Source organism: Seriola dumerili, unplaced genomic scaffold (genome assembly GCF_002260705.1).
Source record: "Seriola dumerili isolate Sdu_G_001 unplaced genomic scaffold, Sdu_1.0 BDQW01000493.1, whole genome shotgun sequence".
Lineage (NCBI taxonomy): Eukaryota > Metazoa > Chordata > Actinopteri > Carangiformes > Carangidae > Seriola > Seriola dumerili.
In genome coordinates, this window is record NW_019174748.1 from 300132 (window position 1) to 316124 (window position 15993).

Below are 15993 nucleotides of genomic sequence, written 5' to 3' on the forward strand. Positions count from 1 at the left end.
CAGTGAGTCAGTTACACTAATACAGTGTAGCTGTATATTGTACTGTGATCTATATGCTGTCTGTAGAAATGTCATTTCTTCTTATTTTATAGCACTGTACGGAAGTCACTGTTTTTGAACCCTTCATTAAAACATATTTTACACAAGATAGAGAAAATTATCATTAAAACAAGTTTTATAACAAAAAAAAAAACACAATACAGAAAATCTTATTTCCATATTGGTATTAACTGTTACTTTATTCTTCTACACCATCAGAGGCCACAAAATATCATTCAAATGTTAAGAAAATATATCATAAAGAAGATCATAAACTATATACATATATATATATGTGTGTGTGTGTGTGTGTGTGTGTGTGTGTGTGTGTGTGTGTGTGTTTTCACAAATATTTCTGTCACTGTTATGTCCTGCAGGTGTCTCAGTCTCCGTCCTGCAGGTGTCTCAGTCTCCGTCCTGCAGGTGTCGCTGCAGTAGCGCCTCCTCTCTGTTGGCCACCGGTTTTTTTCGGCACAGAAGAAGAAAGAGGAGGTAGGAGGAGGAGGAGGAGGAGAAGGAGGAGGATGAAGCGGAAACAAAGAGATTTGTGCAGATTTTGGTAAAAATGAAGAATGAGTGAAGTGGAAGTGGAACTGTGATGAGGACCGGGCTGGAGGACTGATTCTTCTTCTTCTGTGTGTGAACGTCAAACAGCTGGATCATGGTGAGTTCACAGACAGATGTTCAGACTGATGCAGAGAATAACGGAGCAGCGCCGTTTAACAACCTGCAGCATCACAAACACACACACACACTCAACACAGCAGTTATAATGTGCAGAAAAGTGTTTGGTTTGAAAAAATCTCAACAACTATGTCGCCATTTTTTCTGTTGTTACAAACAGAACAAAGGTTTTATGAAAGAAAAAGGGTTTTATTTGTTTTCGAGTCTCCGTGTCAGTGTAGTCCAGGTCTGAGGTCTAAAGTCGGAGGGTGTTAATCTGGACCCGGTCCGTTGTGGTCTGCTTAGAGTGAAAAACAGGGAATTAGCTCTTTTTAATGTATGAGCAGATTAAAGGTTTCACATCAGTTTCTGGTAAAGGGTCCATGAAGTGTTATGCTTTTTTTATCCAGACTTTGGTCTTTAGTCTTCATGTTAATCTAGTCCAGGTAACTGGACCTGGTTTGATGTGGTCTGCTGCTGGTCAAAACAAACAAACAGTGAAACTGGTTCCAGGCTTGTTAATGTGAAAAGGTTTGAACCTGGATAGAGACCTTTACTCTGAGGTCTGGTACCTTTTCACAAGATTTACACAATGAAACTGTGTCATCTTTCCTGTCCATCATGTTCCATCATGTTTCCTGTTTCTTTGTGTTATTGTTTGTTTGTTTGTTTGTCTGTTTGTTTGTTTGTTGTGTGTCAGTCTGAGGAGGCGACAGGAACAGAGCGAGGCCTGGAGGAGGAAGAGGAGGGAGGAGGAGAGGGAGGTGAAGACGAGGGTGAAGAAGGAGAAGGAGGAGAGGTTACCATGGGAATCCCCAACGCTCCTGTGTACTGTGTCTGCAGGAAACCAGACATCAACTGTTTCATGATGTAATTAAACCTCATCTAGATCTCAGAAGACCAGGTCTCATACAACAGGACACACTAACCTGTCTGTCTCTCTGTCTGTCCTTCTGTCTGTCTTTCTGTCTGTTTGTACCTGTCTGTGTGTCAGAGGGTGTGACAGCTGTACTGAGTGGTTTCATGGAGGCTGTATTGGAGTTTCAGAGAAAGCAGCTAAGGCCATCAGAGTGTGGTACTGTCCGTCCTGCAGAGGTCAGTCTCCTCTAACAGTCAGTAAACATCATGTTCAGACTCAGACCAGCTCTGACTGTCTCTGACCTCATCACCATCAACACACACACTGTGATTTATTTAACTCAGTCCCACACACACTGTCCTGCTGCCACAAACACTCACTACAGTACCAAATGTGGATTAATCCGCAACTGAAAATAGTCCCCAACAAAGTCACTATTTCCTCCTGTTTTATTAAAAACTACATTGAGCAGCTGTTTGAGTAAATGACTGAGTCTGTTTTAAAGAGAAAACTTTATATTTGTGAAGAGTTAGTTAGTTAGTTAGTTAGTTAGTTAGTTAGCTAGCCTTTAGCTGTGTGATAGCTGATAGTTGTTAGCGGTCTGTTAGCTGTTAGCTATGTGTTAACTGTTAGTTGTGTGTTAGCCGTTAGCTGTATGTTGTGTCTGCAGATAAAGACTCATCTCTGGAGATTAAATATCGTCCGAAGAAGACAAAGGAGAAGGAGGAGAAAGAGGCAGCGCCAGAGCGAGACGATAAACCAGACAGAGATGGAAGCTCCACCCCCCAGCCCAAGACTGACAAAAGGCGGGGCTCACAGGTAACCAAGCAACTACACTGGCAGAGGGCGGGGCTCACAGGTGACCTGGCAGCCATGGAGAAGAGGCTCTGCTGATGAAACTCTCTCCAGCTCTGATAGAAGTGATGCTACAGCAGCATCTATGCTCACCTCTGTAGGAGCCGCTACTGTCGGTTCTCGCTGTCATCGGTCACAGGTGAACAGACTGGGTCCTGGACAGATAGATTCTCACTTGGTTCAGCTCTTTTCAGGTGCTTCTACATGTAATCTGTTAACAGTGAAGAAAACTCAGACAGTTCAGCCTCTGGTTCTGGTTCTGATGTCTGGTTCTGATCAGTGTTTTGTGATGTTTCAGATCAAGCGCTCAGCCAGGATGTGTGGAGAGTGTGACGCCTGTCTGAGGACTGAGGACTGCGCTCAGTGCGACTTCTGCAAAGACATGAAGAAGTTTGGAGGTCCAAACAAAATCAGGCAGAAGTGTCGACTCAGGCAGTGTGAGGTCCGAGCCCGGGTGAGTGACCAGAGGGGTGATGGGACTCCCCAAAAGGAACTGATGATTTGTGGCTTTGTGTTTTGCTAATCTGAGTTTCTGTTGGACCCACCTGTGGTGTTAATGATTGTATGAAGAGTTCAGAGAACCTTTGCTGTTTAGGAACAGGTGACACAGTTTTGGTCACCTGTTCTCAGTCAAGTCAAGTCAAGGACTCTTTACATTCAGAGGTGTTCCTAATATTCTGACACCCTCATATAAGTAAACAGGGTGGACAAAAACCAGAAACTGCTCTGTTAGATCTGAATTCAGAGATAAACAGAAAACTAGCTTCATAAGCACAGGTGTTATATTGGACTACAATAGACTGTACAGGTGTTGTACAGGTGTACCTGATAAAGCTCCGGTGTTACAGTTATAATAATCAGATTTATTGTTCAGAGCTGATGAACTTATCATGACATAGATGTTGGTGATTTTCTCGTCTTTGAGCAGAAGATGCTTCGGGTCAGAGACGAGGAGATGAGTCGGAGTGGCGGCAGGGGGCGGGGCCTGCCAAGGAAAGGGGCAGGGCACCAGACAGAGGAGGAGGAGGAGGATGAGGAGGAGGAAGAGGGGTTCAGTGAGAGCGAGCTGGAGCTGTATGAGCAGTACAAAGCTGCCGGATACAGAGACCTGGTCGGTGTGAGTAAGCTTTTTCTGACCAATCATCTGTCAGAACAGGTACTTCCTGGTGTGTGACGTGTCATCCTGTTACAGTTGTGGCACAGCGAGGACGAGGATGCTCAGTCGGACTCTCTGAGGAAGAAAGCAGTGAAGGTGAAACATGTGAAGAGACGAGAGAAGAAGACGGAGAAGAAGGTGAGGACGGTGTCGATTAGAGGACTGATGATGTCACTTATGATGTCACTAACACACCTGTCCTGTCCTGTAGAAGTCTGTGTCCACTCCCAAAGAGGAGGTGAAGCCTCGGCGTCACAAAGCGAAGCAGCGTCACAGGGAGCGTGTGCGGCACAGTGAGCGAGCGGGGGAGGGTGGGGTCAAAGAGGTGGGTGGGGCTCTGCGGCAATGTCTGGGTCCTGGATGTGTCGAACCGGCGAGGACCAACTCGAAGTACTGCTCTGAGGACTGCGGCATGAAGCTTGCCGCCAAGTGAGTCTCAGTTCTCATTGTGTGAAAGTGAAGACGCACCTTAACAACAGCAGCCCAACGTCAACACATCAACATCACAACAACACAACATCAACACAACAACACAACGTCAACACAATGTCAACACGTCAACACAACAACACGTCAACACAACAACAACACAACATCAATACAACACAACAACACAATGTCAACACGTCAACACAAAATCATAAACACTCAGTCAGATACTGCAGAGAAACTGAGGGTCTGGAAGACAGTGTCTCCTGGACTGGTCTCTGTGTCTTTATGTCTCTTTGTCTCTGTGTCTCTGTCTCAGTCGTATCTATGAGATCCTGCCTCAGAGGATCCAGCAATGGCAGCAGAGTCCGTGTGTTGCCGAGGAGATGGGGCGGAGACAGCTGGAGCGAATCAGGAGGGAGCAGCAGGCAGCAAGGCTCCGCCTCACGCTGATGGAGAAACGTTTTCATGAGCTTGAAGGCATTATCGCCAATGCCAAACTGCAGCAGGTCCAACACCACGAGGAGGTACAAGACACTGAGAGACACACAGAGACACACTCTAACCTGTCTGTCTCTCTGACCGGTCTCTCTCTCTCTGCCCTGTCTATAACCTGTCTCTCTCTCTCTGACCTGTCTCTCTCTCTCTTTCCCATTTCTCTCTCTCTCTGAGCTGTCTCTCTCTCTCTGCCCTGTCTATAACCTGTCTTTCTCTCTCTGCCCTGTCTATAACCTGTCTCTCTCTCTCTGACCTGTCCATCTGCAGGTGACTGAAGGTGATGGTGATGACACTGACCTTCAGATCTTCTGTGTTTCCTGCAGTCACCCCGTCAACCCGAAGGTGGCATTGAGACACATGGAGAGATGCTATGCTAAGGTCAGTGTCAGAGACAGGAGACAGGACAGGTGAGGTGTGTCCACAGGTGTCCACAGGTATCTTTTAACAGCAGAGCAGCCCTGACTGCAGGTGCACCTGAAAAGCCCAGTCCCGGGTTTAAAAACATATTCTGAGTTCAATCTTTTCATGCCAATCAAATATCAGTGCATCAATAACAATAAGTGATGTCAGACATGACAACAGCCACATGATGACATCACCTCACTGTGTGCGCGTCACAGCAGCTGATACCTTGATAAAGTCCATGAAACCACATCAAACTTCAGAGACAGCAGTTGAATGTGAAGACATGTTCTTATGAACAGATGTTACAGTTCACAGGTGCACAGGTGTTGTACAGGTGAGCACGCTGCCTACAGCCTGACACAGGAGACAGTTTAACTACGACGTGAAAAACTGGATCAGACTTTGTCTCTGTAGACTAGAGGGAGTCTGAGCAGACCTGGAGAGCACAGCTTTCTCTCCCCTTGGCTCTTCTCACATCTGGGTGACATCAACATCTGGTCTTTTCATGGTGTTTAACTTTATTTAAAAATCATGATCTGTCATAAACTTGTGTCACAATATTTGTAACTTCTTTATGTTTGAGGTCTTTCTTTGTGTTTGAACTAAGCAGAAAGCAGCTGCTGTTACACCTGCAGGGATTTAACTGACTGAACACTAATCAGACCTGTCTCTCTGTCTGTCTCTCTCTCTGTCTGTCTCTCTGTGTGTCTCTCTCTCTGTCTGTCTGTTTGAACTGTCTGACTGACTGTCAGGCTGTTTGTCTGTCTTTCTGTCTGTCTGCCTGTCTGTCTCCCTCTTTCTGCCTGTCTGTCTGTCTGTCTGTCTGCATGTCTCCTGTCTGTCTGTCCAACAGTACGAGAGTCAGACATCCTTTGGTTCCATGTACCCAACACGTATAGAGGGGTAAGACCACCTGTCTGTCTGTCTCATTTGAAGAAGTTTATGATGTCCCTTTCTCTCATGTCTCTGCCTGTCTCTCATGTCTCTTGTGTCTCTGTCTCTGTCTGTCTCTCATGTCTCTTGTGTCTCTGTCTCTGTGTGTCTCTCATGTCTCTTGTATCTCTGTCTCTCATGTCTCTCTTGGTCTCTCATGTCTCTGTCTGTCTCTCATGTCTCTTGTGTCTCTGTCTCTGTGTGTCTCCCATTTCTCTTGTATCTCTGTCTCTCATGTCTCTGTCTGTCTCTCATGTCTCTTGTGTCTCTGTCTCTGTGTGTCTCTCATGTCTCTTGTATCTCTGTCTCTCATGTCTCTCTTGGTCTCTCATGTCTCTGCCTGTATCTCATGTTTCTCATGTCTCTGTCTCTCAGAGCCACCAGGTTGTTCTGTGATGTGTATAACCCTCAGAGTAAGACGTACTGTAAGCGGCTGCAGGTTTTATGTCCTGAACACTCCAGAGATCCAAAGGTACGTCTCATCCACACAAACACGTCTCTGCACTAATAATACATAATATTATAAAATATTCATATATTTAATATATATTATTTTAAATTAAAATATAAATATTTTATTTCTCATGTATTCCCTCCACTGAGTCAGGATCCCGCTAACATTAGCGCTGACATTTACCAATGAAATAAAGTGAATGCTCTGTTTCGTGAAGTCAAGACAAATAAGTGAAGCAGACAGAAAGATTCACTGTAAACTGCTTTTTCTGTTCAGAACACAGAGCAGACTGAATGTCTGCTAATTATCCAGTTAGCTACCCGAATAGCTCCCACTCATCTTCAATCGTCTTTCTTTATGTTTTCTCACAACAAACAGCAATTTAACAAAAGAGTCATTTTTTTTAAACTACAACAATGACTGTGTGATGGGAAACATAGCAAACATGATGGCCAAGATAGCTAACAAGCAAATGTTAGCCAGCTAGCATCACCTTCCACACCTCTAATCACTGCCCACATCTCATATGTTTTCAGCAACTACCGATAACAAATTTAAATGTTAGCTTAATTATTAACTATTTTCAGACCTTCATGATCGGAAACTGTTAAAATGAAGTGAAACAAGATGGACTTCAGTCTGAATGTCAGGGTAGCTAGTTAAGGTTGCTAACTTACTAGTTTCTCATGAGGTCCAGTGAAATAGAGATTTGTAGAGAAGATAAGGAAACCCAGAGACATTCAGGGTTGCATCTGTGGGCTAATGGAGTTTACCAGCAAACCAGCTAACATGTTTACCCCCCTGTCATGTGTCTGATACTGCACACACGATCTTCTTAAGCAGGTGGAGTTTAACTTGAGTTGTGAAGTGAGTGCTAGGTGAGTTCAGGTAAGGGGTTAAGGTGGGCAGTGATTTTCTGTCTTTCATTCTGAGCCACAAAGACAACCTCAGTTCTGTCCCATTCACACACAATACACTCACACAGTGTGTCATCTGGTGACAGACGTACAGGTCATTCATGTGGTTGGTTTAATGGCAGCATGTTTATGTATAGATTGAAGTGAACAGAATGGGGCCTGGTGTTGATCCTTGTGAAACACCTTGTCAAGATATCCACTTTTGTTTTGGAATGAAAATAAACATAAATTGGTGTGTGAGCCTGAGCTTCGTATTTGTATTGACACATTGACCAATAAACTACCAGCTGAAGTTCATTCATTTTCATATTTTGATTATTTATTTCATTTATTATTTCTATGTTACTATTTTATTATTATTCCATCTAATTTCTAATTTTCTGTTTGATTCAATTCCAAATAGCTTTATTGACATGACTATCATCTGATACAGCACTGTATGAACACTGACAGTTGCTCACAGAACAGAGCACTGCTAAAGAAAAAATGAAAACCAGAGGTTTAGAACAATAAATAAAGACCGAATCTCCTCTCGGTCCATCAGATCCCAGCAGACGAGGTCTGTGGTTGTCCTCTGGTCAAAGACGTCTTTGAGCCGACTGGAGAGTTCTGCCGCGTCTCCAAGAGGAAGTGTAACAAACATTACTGCTGGGAGAAACTCCGCCGAGCAGAGGTCGACCTGGAGAGAGTCCGAGTGGTAACCTCCAAAACTAAACTTTATTAATATCATTAACCTGAACGTCACAGCAGTGACTGATGTCCATCATGTGACCCTCTCTTTCTGTTAGTGGTATAAACTGGACGAGTTGTTCGAGCAGGAGAGGAACCTGAGGACTGCCATGACCAATCGGGCCGGATTATTGGCTCTGATGTTGCACCAAACCATCCAACATGACCCCATCACCACCGACCTGCGCTCCGCCAAAGACAGGTAGATAGGTGGAGACAGACAGGTGCAGACAGACAGGTAGACAGGTGCAGACAGACCGGTGGAGACAGACAGGTATCCACACCTCCCTGGATGGATTTTTTAAGTATTATCTGTTTTTAAATGTGTGTGTTAATAATTCAGCCTCAAACCAACAAAATGCATCATGGGAAGCAGAATTCAGAAGCACATTACATTCACCATATCTCATAATTATGACTTTGGAGACTGTTGTCTCTGTAACCTTCAGTTAATGAGATTATTACTGTCATTAGATCTCATAGGCACAAGATAATGATAAATATTAACGGGATAGATTTTATAATCATCAGATCATAAAACCATGAATGTGAGACCCTTTCATCGTTTATAGGATATGAATCTTTTAATTATGACACAGGGATCTTATGTCTTATGTTATTTTTCTAAATATGAGATACAGATATAATTATGAAATAATTGTATCTATGAGAGAATGACACTGTAACTGTGAAGTAGGGATCTAGTAATTATGATACAATTTCATCCTAAATATGAGATATTTTTCTTATAATTACAAGATGAAGGTTTCATCATTATTATATTATTTTGTTGTAATTATGAGATAAAGATCTATAACTCTGATAAAGGATCTCACAGTCATGACATAGTTATAGTGATTGTGAGATACAGAAGTCATGATTGGTGGTAAATGTGATGACCTTCCTCTGCACAGTGTTTCAACACTCATTCATCCTCTGGACCTGGTCTGACAGGTCCTATTCTGACAGCAGTTCAGTGTCTGTCAGGGTCTGAAACCTGAAGTAAACACATAATTTATAATCAACACAAGGATTCTTAAATAACAAACAGTATTAACACTCAGCAGTGAGTTAAAATCTCAGACAAGTGATGTCTAATAAGCACTACACTACCCACAATTCACTGCAAAACAGCCAGAGCAGACTGGCAGTGATAAAACACTACAACAGTTTGATTAGATGGAGGTGAAGGATTGTGATTTGCTGTCTACAGACGGAGTAAACACTACATGGCAACATGCAGCTACAACTTTAACATGTTCTGTTTTTATTGCACTTAGTTTTTAACCTGATGTTCTTTTCTCTCTGCATCATTTTATATCAGTGTTTTTATACTTTGTATTATTTGATCATGTTGTTGTTTTCTACTGTTTGTTCATGTTGTTGTGTTCAAACTGATGTTACATTAAAAACTGAGGATGTTTTATGATTTCTGTGGATTTTCATTTCATTTCTGAAAATTGTTATTAAAATATATTTTGTAAATATTATCAAAATTTCATTTACACACTCATTGTGTGTAAATGACATTTTGATAATCCTTAAAAAAGTGAACCCAACTCAAAACACAATATTTCTCATTGTGCATTTTTAGTTGAAGAATATCACATGCAGAACAAGAAAACACTCACTGCACAGTTATTTATATATTATAATATTTAACAATATATATATTGTACAAAACATCAAATGGTAACATGTTTAAAAAAGCATAATTTTACAAAAACAACTTTATGTGTGTTTTTATGTCAAATATGTTGATACAGCATTTCAAAAAAAAGTACGGTCATATAGGTGATTTTGTGCTGAAAAAGATACTAAACATTGGCATGGTACATATTTTTTAATGTGTGAATATGTCTATGGTATGTTATATTTTCACGGAAGTTCACGGTACCGTCAGCAGGTCGCGCCGACGCCCTTCTCGGTGACGTCGTGTGTGTGCGACAGTTGTGTTCAGTTGGCGCTCAGCGGCAGAAACAACAGATGCAGAGCGGTGAGTTTCTGTGGTTTATTAGAGTCCAGTTCAGGTCCAGTGCGGAGACCTATATCGGGTCTGAGTCTCACTTCATCCGGTTACATGCCTCAGCTCAGAGAAAAAGACTACAGACCACAGCCGGTTAGCAAAGGGGCTAACAGCTAAAGCCGTCTGACACAGGCTGTTGCTGTGAACACGGCTGGATATTTTGTGGGGTTTTTTGTTATACATTTTCCATATTTTAATATATTTCAATAATAAAACATGTCCTGTATAATAACGACACGACAGTGAATTTAATAATGAGAGAAGTCAGACTCAGATTCACTGTCAGCTGTGGAGAACAATAACTATCTGAATGTGTCATTAATGGTCAATAGGCTGATTAATAATGACATAATGGTGACTGACGGCCTGAGTGTTCGTTTCCATCAATCTGTGTGTTGTGTGTTTTTTTCAGGTGGATCAGAGATGCAGTCTGGACCAGATCCTCCAGGATCTGGACTGAAGTCAGTCAGAAGATCTCCTCGTCTGTCTCCTCAGGTCGGTCAGAGAACACACACACACACACACACACAGACACACACAGACACACACACACACACACACACAGACACACACAGACACACACACACACACACACACAGACACACACAGACACACACACACACACACACACACCGCAATCTGTGTCCATTTATGTATTCATGTGTATTCAGATTTACTAAGGCAGCAGCTCATCCCTCAGTCAGGTCCTTCACATATCCTGGTTCAGATCCGGGGCCACTTCAGAGATGGATTTCTATATGATCACTAAGCTCAAAAAATAAATCATGACGTGGTGATCATGATTACATCATATTTATTTTGACCACAGTTCAACTCCACATGGCTCTGAATGGAGAAAAACTGTTACACAAAATGTATCACAACATTATTACATCCCAGTCTTTATGTATGTACTTCATGAAGTTCAGAGTTAATGTAGTTGCTGGTTCATCCTGTGGTGTGAAGGAGTCACTCTGTAATCTGAGACCATCTTTTTTGTTGTTTTTCTGTAATATTTTATTTTTCACATTTATTTCAACAATTTTACAGAACAAAACACAAAAAACGTTTCCTTTCCCACCCCCCACCCAGGAAAAAAGATCACTGCATAGAGTGAAACATAAGAGGCTAACAATGGTATCTCCTTAAAAGAGGTCTTTGGTTAACCACAGATGGCTTGTTATGGTGGTGTCAGTGATGTTCCTATAGACTCTAGATAAGGCCACCAGATTTTCAGGAAGTAGTTGTATCCTTTTCTTAAGCTATATGTGATCTTTTCAAGACGAATACATCTATCCATTTCTGACAACCATCTTTCAATGAGGAGAGGGTAATCAGATTTCCATGTCACTGCTCTGCATTTTCTGGCCACACACAGAGTAATCTTCATAAATTTAGGATCTGTTGATGTTTTTAAAATTCCCCAGTAAGCAAAATTCAGGATCTAATGAGAAGGTAGCTCCAGTGATCTTGGTCAAGGTGTCTCAGAGGTCGTGCCAAAAGGGCCTCACTTCAGTACAAAGCCAGGTACAGTTAAGGAAACAGCCAACCTCTACACCACATCTGAAGCACATTTCTGACAATTCAGGTTTAGATTGGTGAAATTGTGGTGAGGTAAAGCTGATGAAGAAAATTATAAAGAGTTAATCTGTACCTGGCATTAATAGAAGCTGACATACTGTCTTGACGTAATTCTGTCCAGAGCTCTTCATCAAGACCTGACAGGGCTCAGAAGGTGGATTTTAAGATGCTTTTAGGAAACAAGGTCGAGTGAAACATTGAAAGGAGCTGGATCAGGTGTTTTTTACCTGTTTAACTGTTAACCAGTCAGGAAGAAACCGGTTCACTGCTGTCATCCACTCATCAGAAAACACTAAATGGTTTTAACATGTGAACTCTTTATTTATGAGCATGTGATAAAATCCTCTGTCACTCCACATGGAATTTAATAGAACACATTTTCTGAGTGTTAAATTCATCTCAATCTGTGTTTTTTCCACAGTAGTTACAGAATAACTTCCTGTCCATTTCCAGAGCTTTCAGCTACATCTCTTTTTTTTCAGAAGACCATGCAGTACTAAAGGGACAGCAGTTCTATGGCTGCTTCCAACCAAACTGCTTTACTGTTTCTCTCATTCACTTGTTCACACCCACATAACATTTCTGTCTCGACGCTCAGGTGGACTCTGAGAGTCTCAACCTGCTCTGCCTCCTGAGTCAAGGAGAAGCAGCTGAAATAGCGTCAGGCTGATGTTTTTAACAGAAAAAATACACATTTATGTTGTAATGCTGACAGCTCTCGAATGCCTCATGAACCACAAAAAGAAAACGTGTCTGTAGACCTGGAAAAATCCTGGAGATTGACTCATCTATTGTGTAGAAAGGAGTGTGTGTGTTTACGACAGACTGAGGTTGTGTGTGATTTGCTGACATGAAATTGTCAATGAAGAGAAAACAGTGAACATTGTGATAATGATTATTCCTGCAGCTGTCAATCATCTATCTTAGCTGGAGTCTGACCTCAGGTACACTGGTCTCTCTTCATGGTCTCATGTTAACAGAGGAATGCTTTGTGCCTTTGTCAGTTTGTTGTTTGGAGCGAGTGAAGCCAGACTTCTTCTATTTGAGATTATCCAGCATTTCTTCTTCTGTGTCTTTATTTAGGTTTGTGTTTTTGTTCTTTTACTCTGCAACTCTCGGATCGCTGTGAAAACTCTTCATCTGTGTTTAAATGAAATGTAATGTGTGGTTTCAGGGCAGCAGCAGTAAAGGAAAGGAGGAGAAGAAACGAGGAAACAGTCTGCAGGAGGTGAAGAGAAAAGGGAGGATGGAGAGGAGCAGAGAGGATACAGAGGAGGATCTGAACAGCAGACTGCAGATGCTGGTAAACATCCTGTCTGTCAGACTATCTCTCTCTCTCTCTCTCTCTCTCTCTCTCTCTCTCTCTCTGTCTCTCTCTCTCTGTCTGTAATTTAAAGTAATAATCTGTAACTTTTCCTCATTAAAATGTCTTAAAGGAAAGGCCACCACCCCTCCTACATAGGACCCCTGAACTCTGTTGTTTGTGTTGGTTTTGTCTCTTTGTTGTCCATATTTATGCGACTTGTGACAGAGCTGTTAGATTAATGGTGTGTGTGTGTGTGTGTGTGTGTGTGTGTGTGTGTGTGTGTGTGTGTGTGTGTGTGTGTGTGTGTGTGTGTAGGACCTATCCAGCAGGTCAGCAGCCAGTGGGACAGGTTTGGTTTACTCAGAGACCTTCACTCATCATAAGAACCTGTGGGAGCTCAGGTAACCTCAGGTGTTCCTCTGTCAGTGAGCAATGACTCATTGATTTAAATGTGTGACGTTGTAACAGTTTCATGACAGAGTGTTGTTGTTGTTGTTGTCAGTCATGTAGAGAGTCCAGACAGAGTGACGTCCATCATGGAGGAGCTGGAGAGACGAGACCTGCTGTCTCACTGCATCAGAGTGGAGGTAAGACTGTCTGTCTGTGTGCCTGTCTTTCTCTCTGTCTGTTTGTCTCTCTGCCTGTCTAACATCATGTCTCTGTGTCTCAGCCCAGAGAAGCTACAGAAGAAGAACTGCTGCTTGTTCACATGTGAGTCTGAACTTTTCATATCATTAGTTTTAGAGCTGAGAGGAGAACAGAGGAAACACTTCTATTTATTCTACTGTCCTCTACTGTGCTCTGACTGACTCTACTGTCATCTACTGCCCTCTGACTGACTCTACTGTCCTCTACTGTCCTCTGACTGACTCTACTGTCCTCTGACTGACTCTACTGTCCTCTACTGTCCTCTGACTGACTCTACTGTCCTCTGACGACATCTCAATGTCTCTACTGTCCTCTGACTGACTCTACTGTCCTCTACTGCCCTCTGACTGACTCTACTGTCCTCTACTGTCCTCTGACTGACTCTACTGTCCTCTACTGTCCTCTGACTGGCTCTACTGTCCTGTGACTGACTCTACTGTCCTGTGATGTGTTTGTAGGAAACATTATGTGGATGTGATGAGGTCGACTCAAACGATGTCAGAGAGTGAACTACACACTCTTTCTGAGAAATACGACAGTGTTTACCTTCATCCTGTAAGAACACACACACACACACACACACACACACAACACACACACACACACAGAGGAAGAATTTTTTTTTTACAATTTTACAGAGATCACACTGATTTAACTGGTGTGTGTGTGTGTGTGTGTGTGTGTGTGTGTGTGTGTGTGTGTGTGTGTGTGTGTGTGTGTGTGTGTGTGTGTGTGTGTGTGTGTGCTGTGTAGGAGTCCTTCCAGGTGTGTGTGTTGGCGGTGGGCTCAAGTCCTCAGCTGGTTGATCAGGTGAATGACCTCTGAACTCAGAAATTGGATTTCGCTGTCATAGTCAGGTAACACCAGCAGCTCCTTTGTGCTTGCAGTTCAGGTTGCTGCTCACTTTAATCACATGAACACAAGATCAGATCCAGACATCACAGTAACACACCTGTTTCCCTCAGACCTCCAGGTCATCATGCTCAGGCCAACCAGGCCAACGGTTTCTGTGTTTTCAACAACGTGGCAATTGCAGCTCGATACGCTCAGCACCACACACTCAGTCAGCAGAGGTAGGTGTGTGTGTGTGTGTGTGTGTGTGTGTCGTGTGTGTGTGTGTGTGTGTTGTGTGTGTGGTGTGTGTGTGTGTGTGTGTGTGTGTGTGGTGTGTGTTGTGCTGTGTGTGTGTGATAGAAGGTTGGAGGACAGTCATGTAGTGTCAGGGGTTTAACTGAATAAAAGCACAGACTGATGAACTGTCAGGACAGAAACACCTTACTGTCTCAGGTTGAGCTAAAACAAGCTCTTTATCACCTGTAAATTATGCTTAATGATTAATTAGTGTCTGATTTATTGATTGGTTTATGCAGATACAGGTGTTATAGTTCTGTTTTTTCTGACACTGATATATACTGATAATACTGAATATTAATCCATGTTTTCATTCAGGAGGTGTAAATAAAATGAGATGCTTTTAAAGAATCTTTATTGTTCTTATATATTATCAGTTTTCTAACCAACATACATTACCTGTCTTTCTCCTGACTCTATTTGTTAAACATCACATGAATAAATGATGTACATATTATAAAATGTTGATTTCACCGCACCGAGCCGCTTCTTTCAGAGGTCTTGTGTTGTCACATGACCTTTAATGATGTACGGTGGTGTGTGTGTGGTGTGTGTGTGTGTGTGTCAGGGTGTTGATAGTGGACTGGGATGTTCATCATGGTCAGGGGATCCAGTACCAGTTCCCAGGAGGACCCTAGGTAAACAGCTCCTCTCCATCTTCTGTCTGTCACAACTTTACAGACGTTTCTGTTGTTATAACACACCCCAACACCTCCCCCCTCCCTCCCCCTCCCTCCCAGCGTCCTGTACTTTAGTGTCCATAAGGTATGAGCGGGCTTCTTTCTGGCCCCACCTCCCAGAGTCTGACAGTCAATTTGTCGGTAGGACGAGGCGAAGGAAAGAAACATCAACCTGCCCTGGAACCAGGTAAGTCCTCCTGTTCTTCATGAGCTCTGGCTCCTGCTACAGTGAGAACATGTGATGCAATCAACAGGAAGATCAGCTGGTCCTGTGAACGTCAAGACGACAGGAAGACAGCAAAGGCCGGAAAACATTAAAATTGAACTATTCATTAATTAAGTTAAAAAAAAAAGGACACGGATCATAATCCATGTTTTTCTTTCATGGTTCTTGGTGTTGAACAGACAAGAAACAGACAACATGCTTTTACTGTAAAAAGACTCTCTTCACTTTTAAGGTTTCTTTGTGAGATCCAGTCCTGATGTGTCTGTTGTCTCTGTCTGAGTTTATTTATGTTAATTCAGTCATGACATTTTTATTTCATTGATTTACTACTTTATTCTGTTTTCTGCTTTGTTTTTCTGTCTTGTGGATCCTGTTGCAGATGTTCAGGTGTAGTTGTGTTCCTTTGCACTTCTGTCATATTTTGCTCTGTGTTGTTCCTGTCCAATTTGACCTGTTAA

The 15993-nt window shown here is 42.5% G+C and overlaps 2 protein-coding genes across 4 annotated transcripts in view; both read left to right on the forward strand.

Moving 5' to 3' along the window:
• The first annotated feature begins 575 nt into the window (after positions 1-575).
• LOC111235451 (CXXC-type zinc finger protein 1-like) lies at positions 576-9257 on the forward strand. Its single transcript, XM_022763915.1, has 14 exons — positions 576-703; positions 1403-1572; positions 1697-1797; positions 2232-2380; positions 2715-2870; positions 3345-3527; positions 3609-3710; positions 3784-4001; positions 4321-4528; positions 4767-4877; positions 5758-5807; positions 6213-6309; positions 7753-7905; positions 7997-9257. The coding sequence occupies exons 1-14, from the start codon at positions 701-703 to the stop codon at positions 8141-8143; spliced, it is 1848 nt and encodes a 615-aa protein (XP_022619636.1). The 5' UTR covers positions 576-700; the 3' UTR covers positions 8144-9257.
• A 630-nt stretch (positions 9258-9887) lies between these two features.
• hdac6 (histone deacetylase 6) overlaps positions 9888-15993 on the forward strand; it is a 15973-nt gene continuing 9867 nt past the window's right edge. For 2 of the 3 annotated variants that reach the window (XM_022763882.1, XM_022763883.1), the window contains exons 1-7: positions 9888-9933; positions 10376-10458; positions 12719-12847; positions 13166-13251; positions 13353-13437; positions 13521-13561; positions 13957-14053. In XM_022763882.1, the coding sequence (XP_022619603.1) occupies positions 9924-9933; positions 10376-10458; positions 12719-12847; positions 13166-13251; positions 13353-13437; positions 13521-13561; positions 13957-14053 (531 nt within the window). In that variant the 5' untranslated portion in view covers positions 9888-9923. Of the gene's footprint in view, positions 9934-10375; positions 10459-12557; positions 12628-12718; positions 12848-13165; positions 13252-13352; positions 13438-13520; positions 13562-13956; positions 14054-15993 lie in introns of those variants that run through there. The other variant, XM_022763884.1, reaches the window with a different exon arrangement.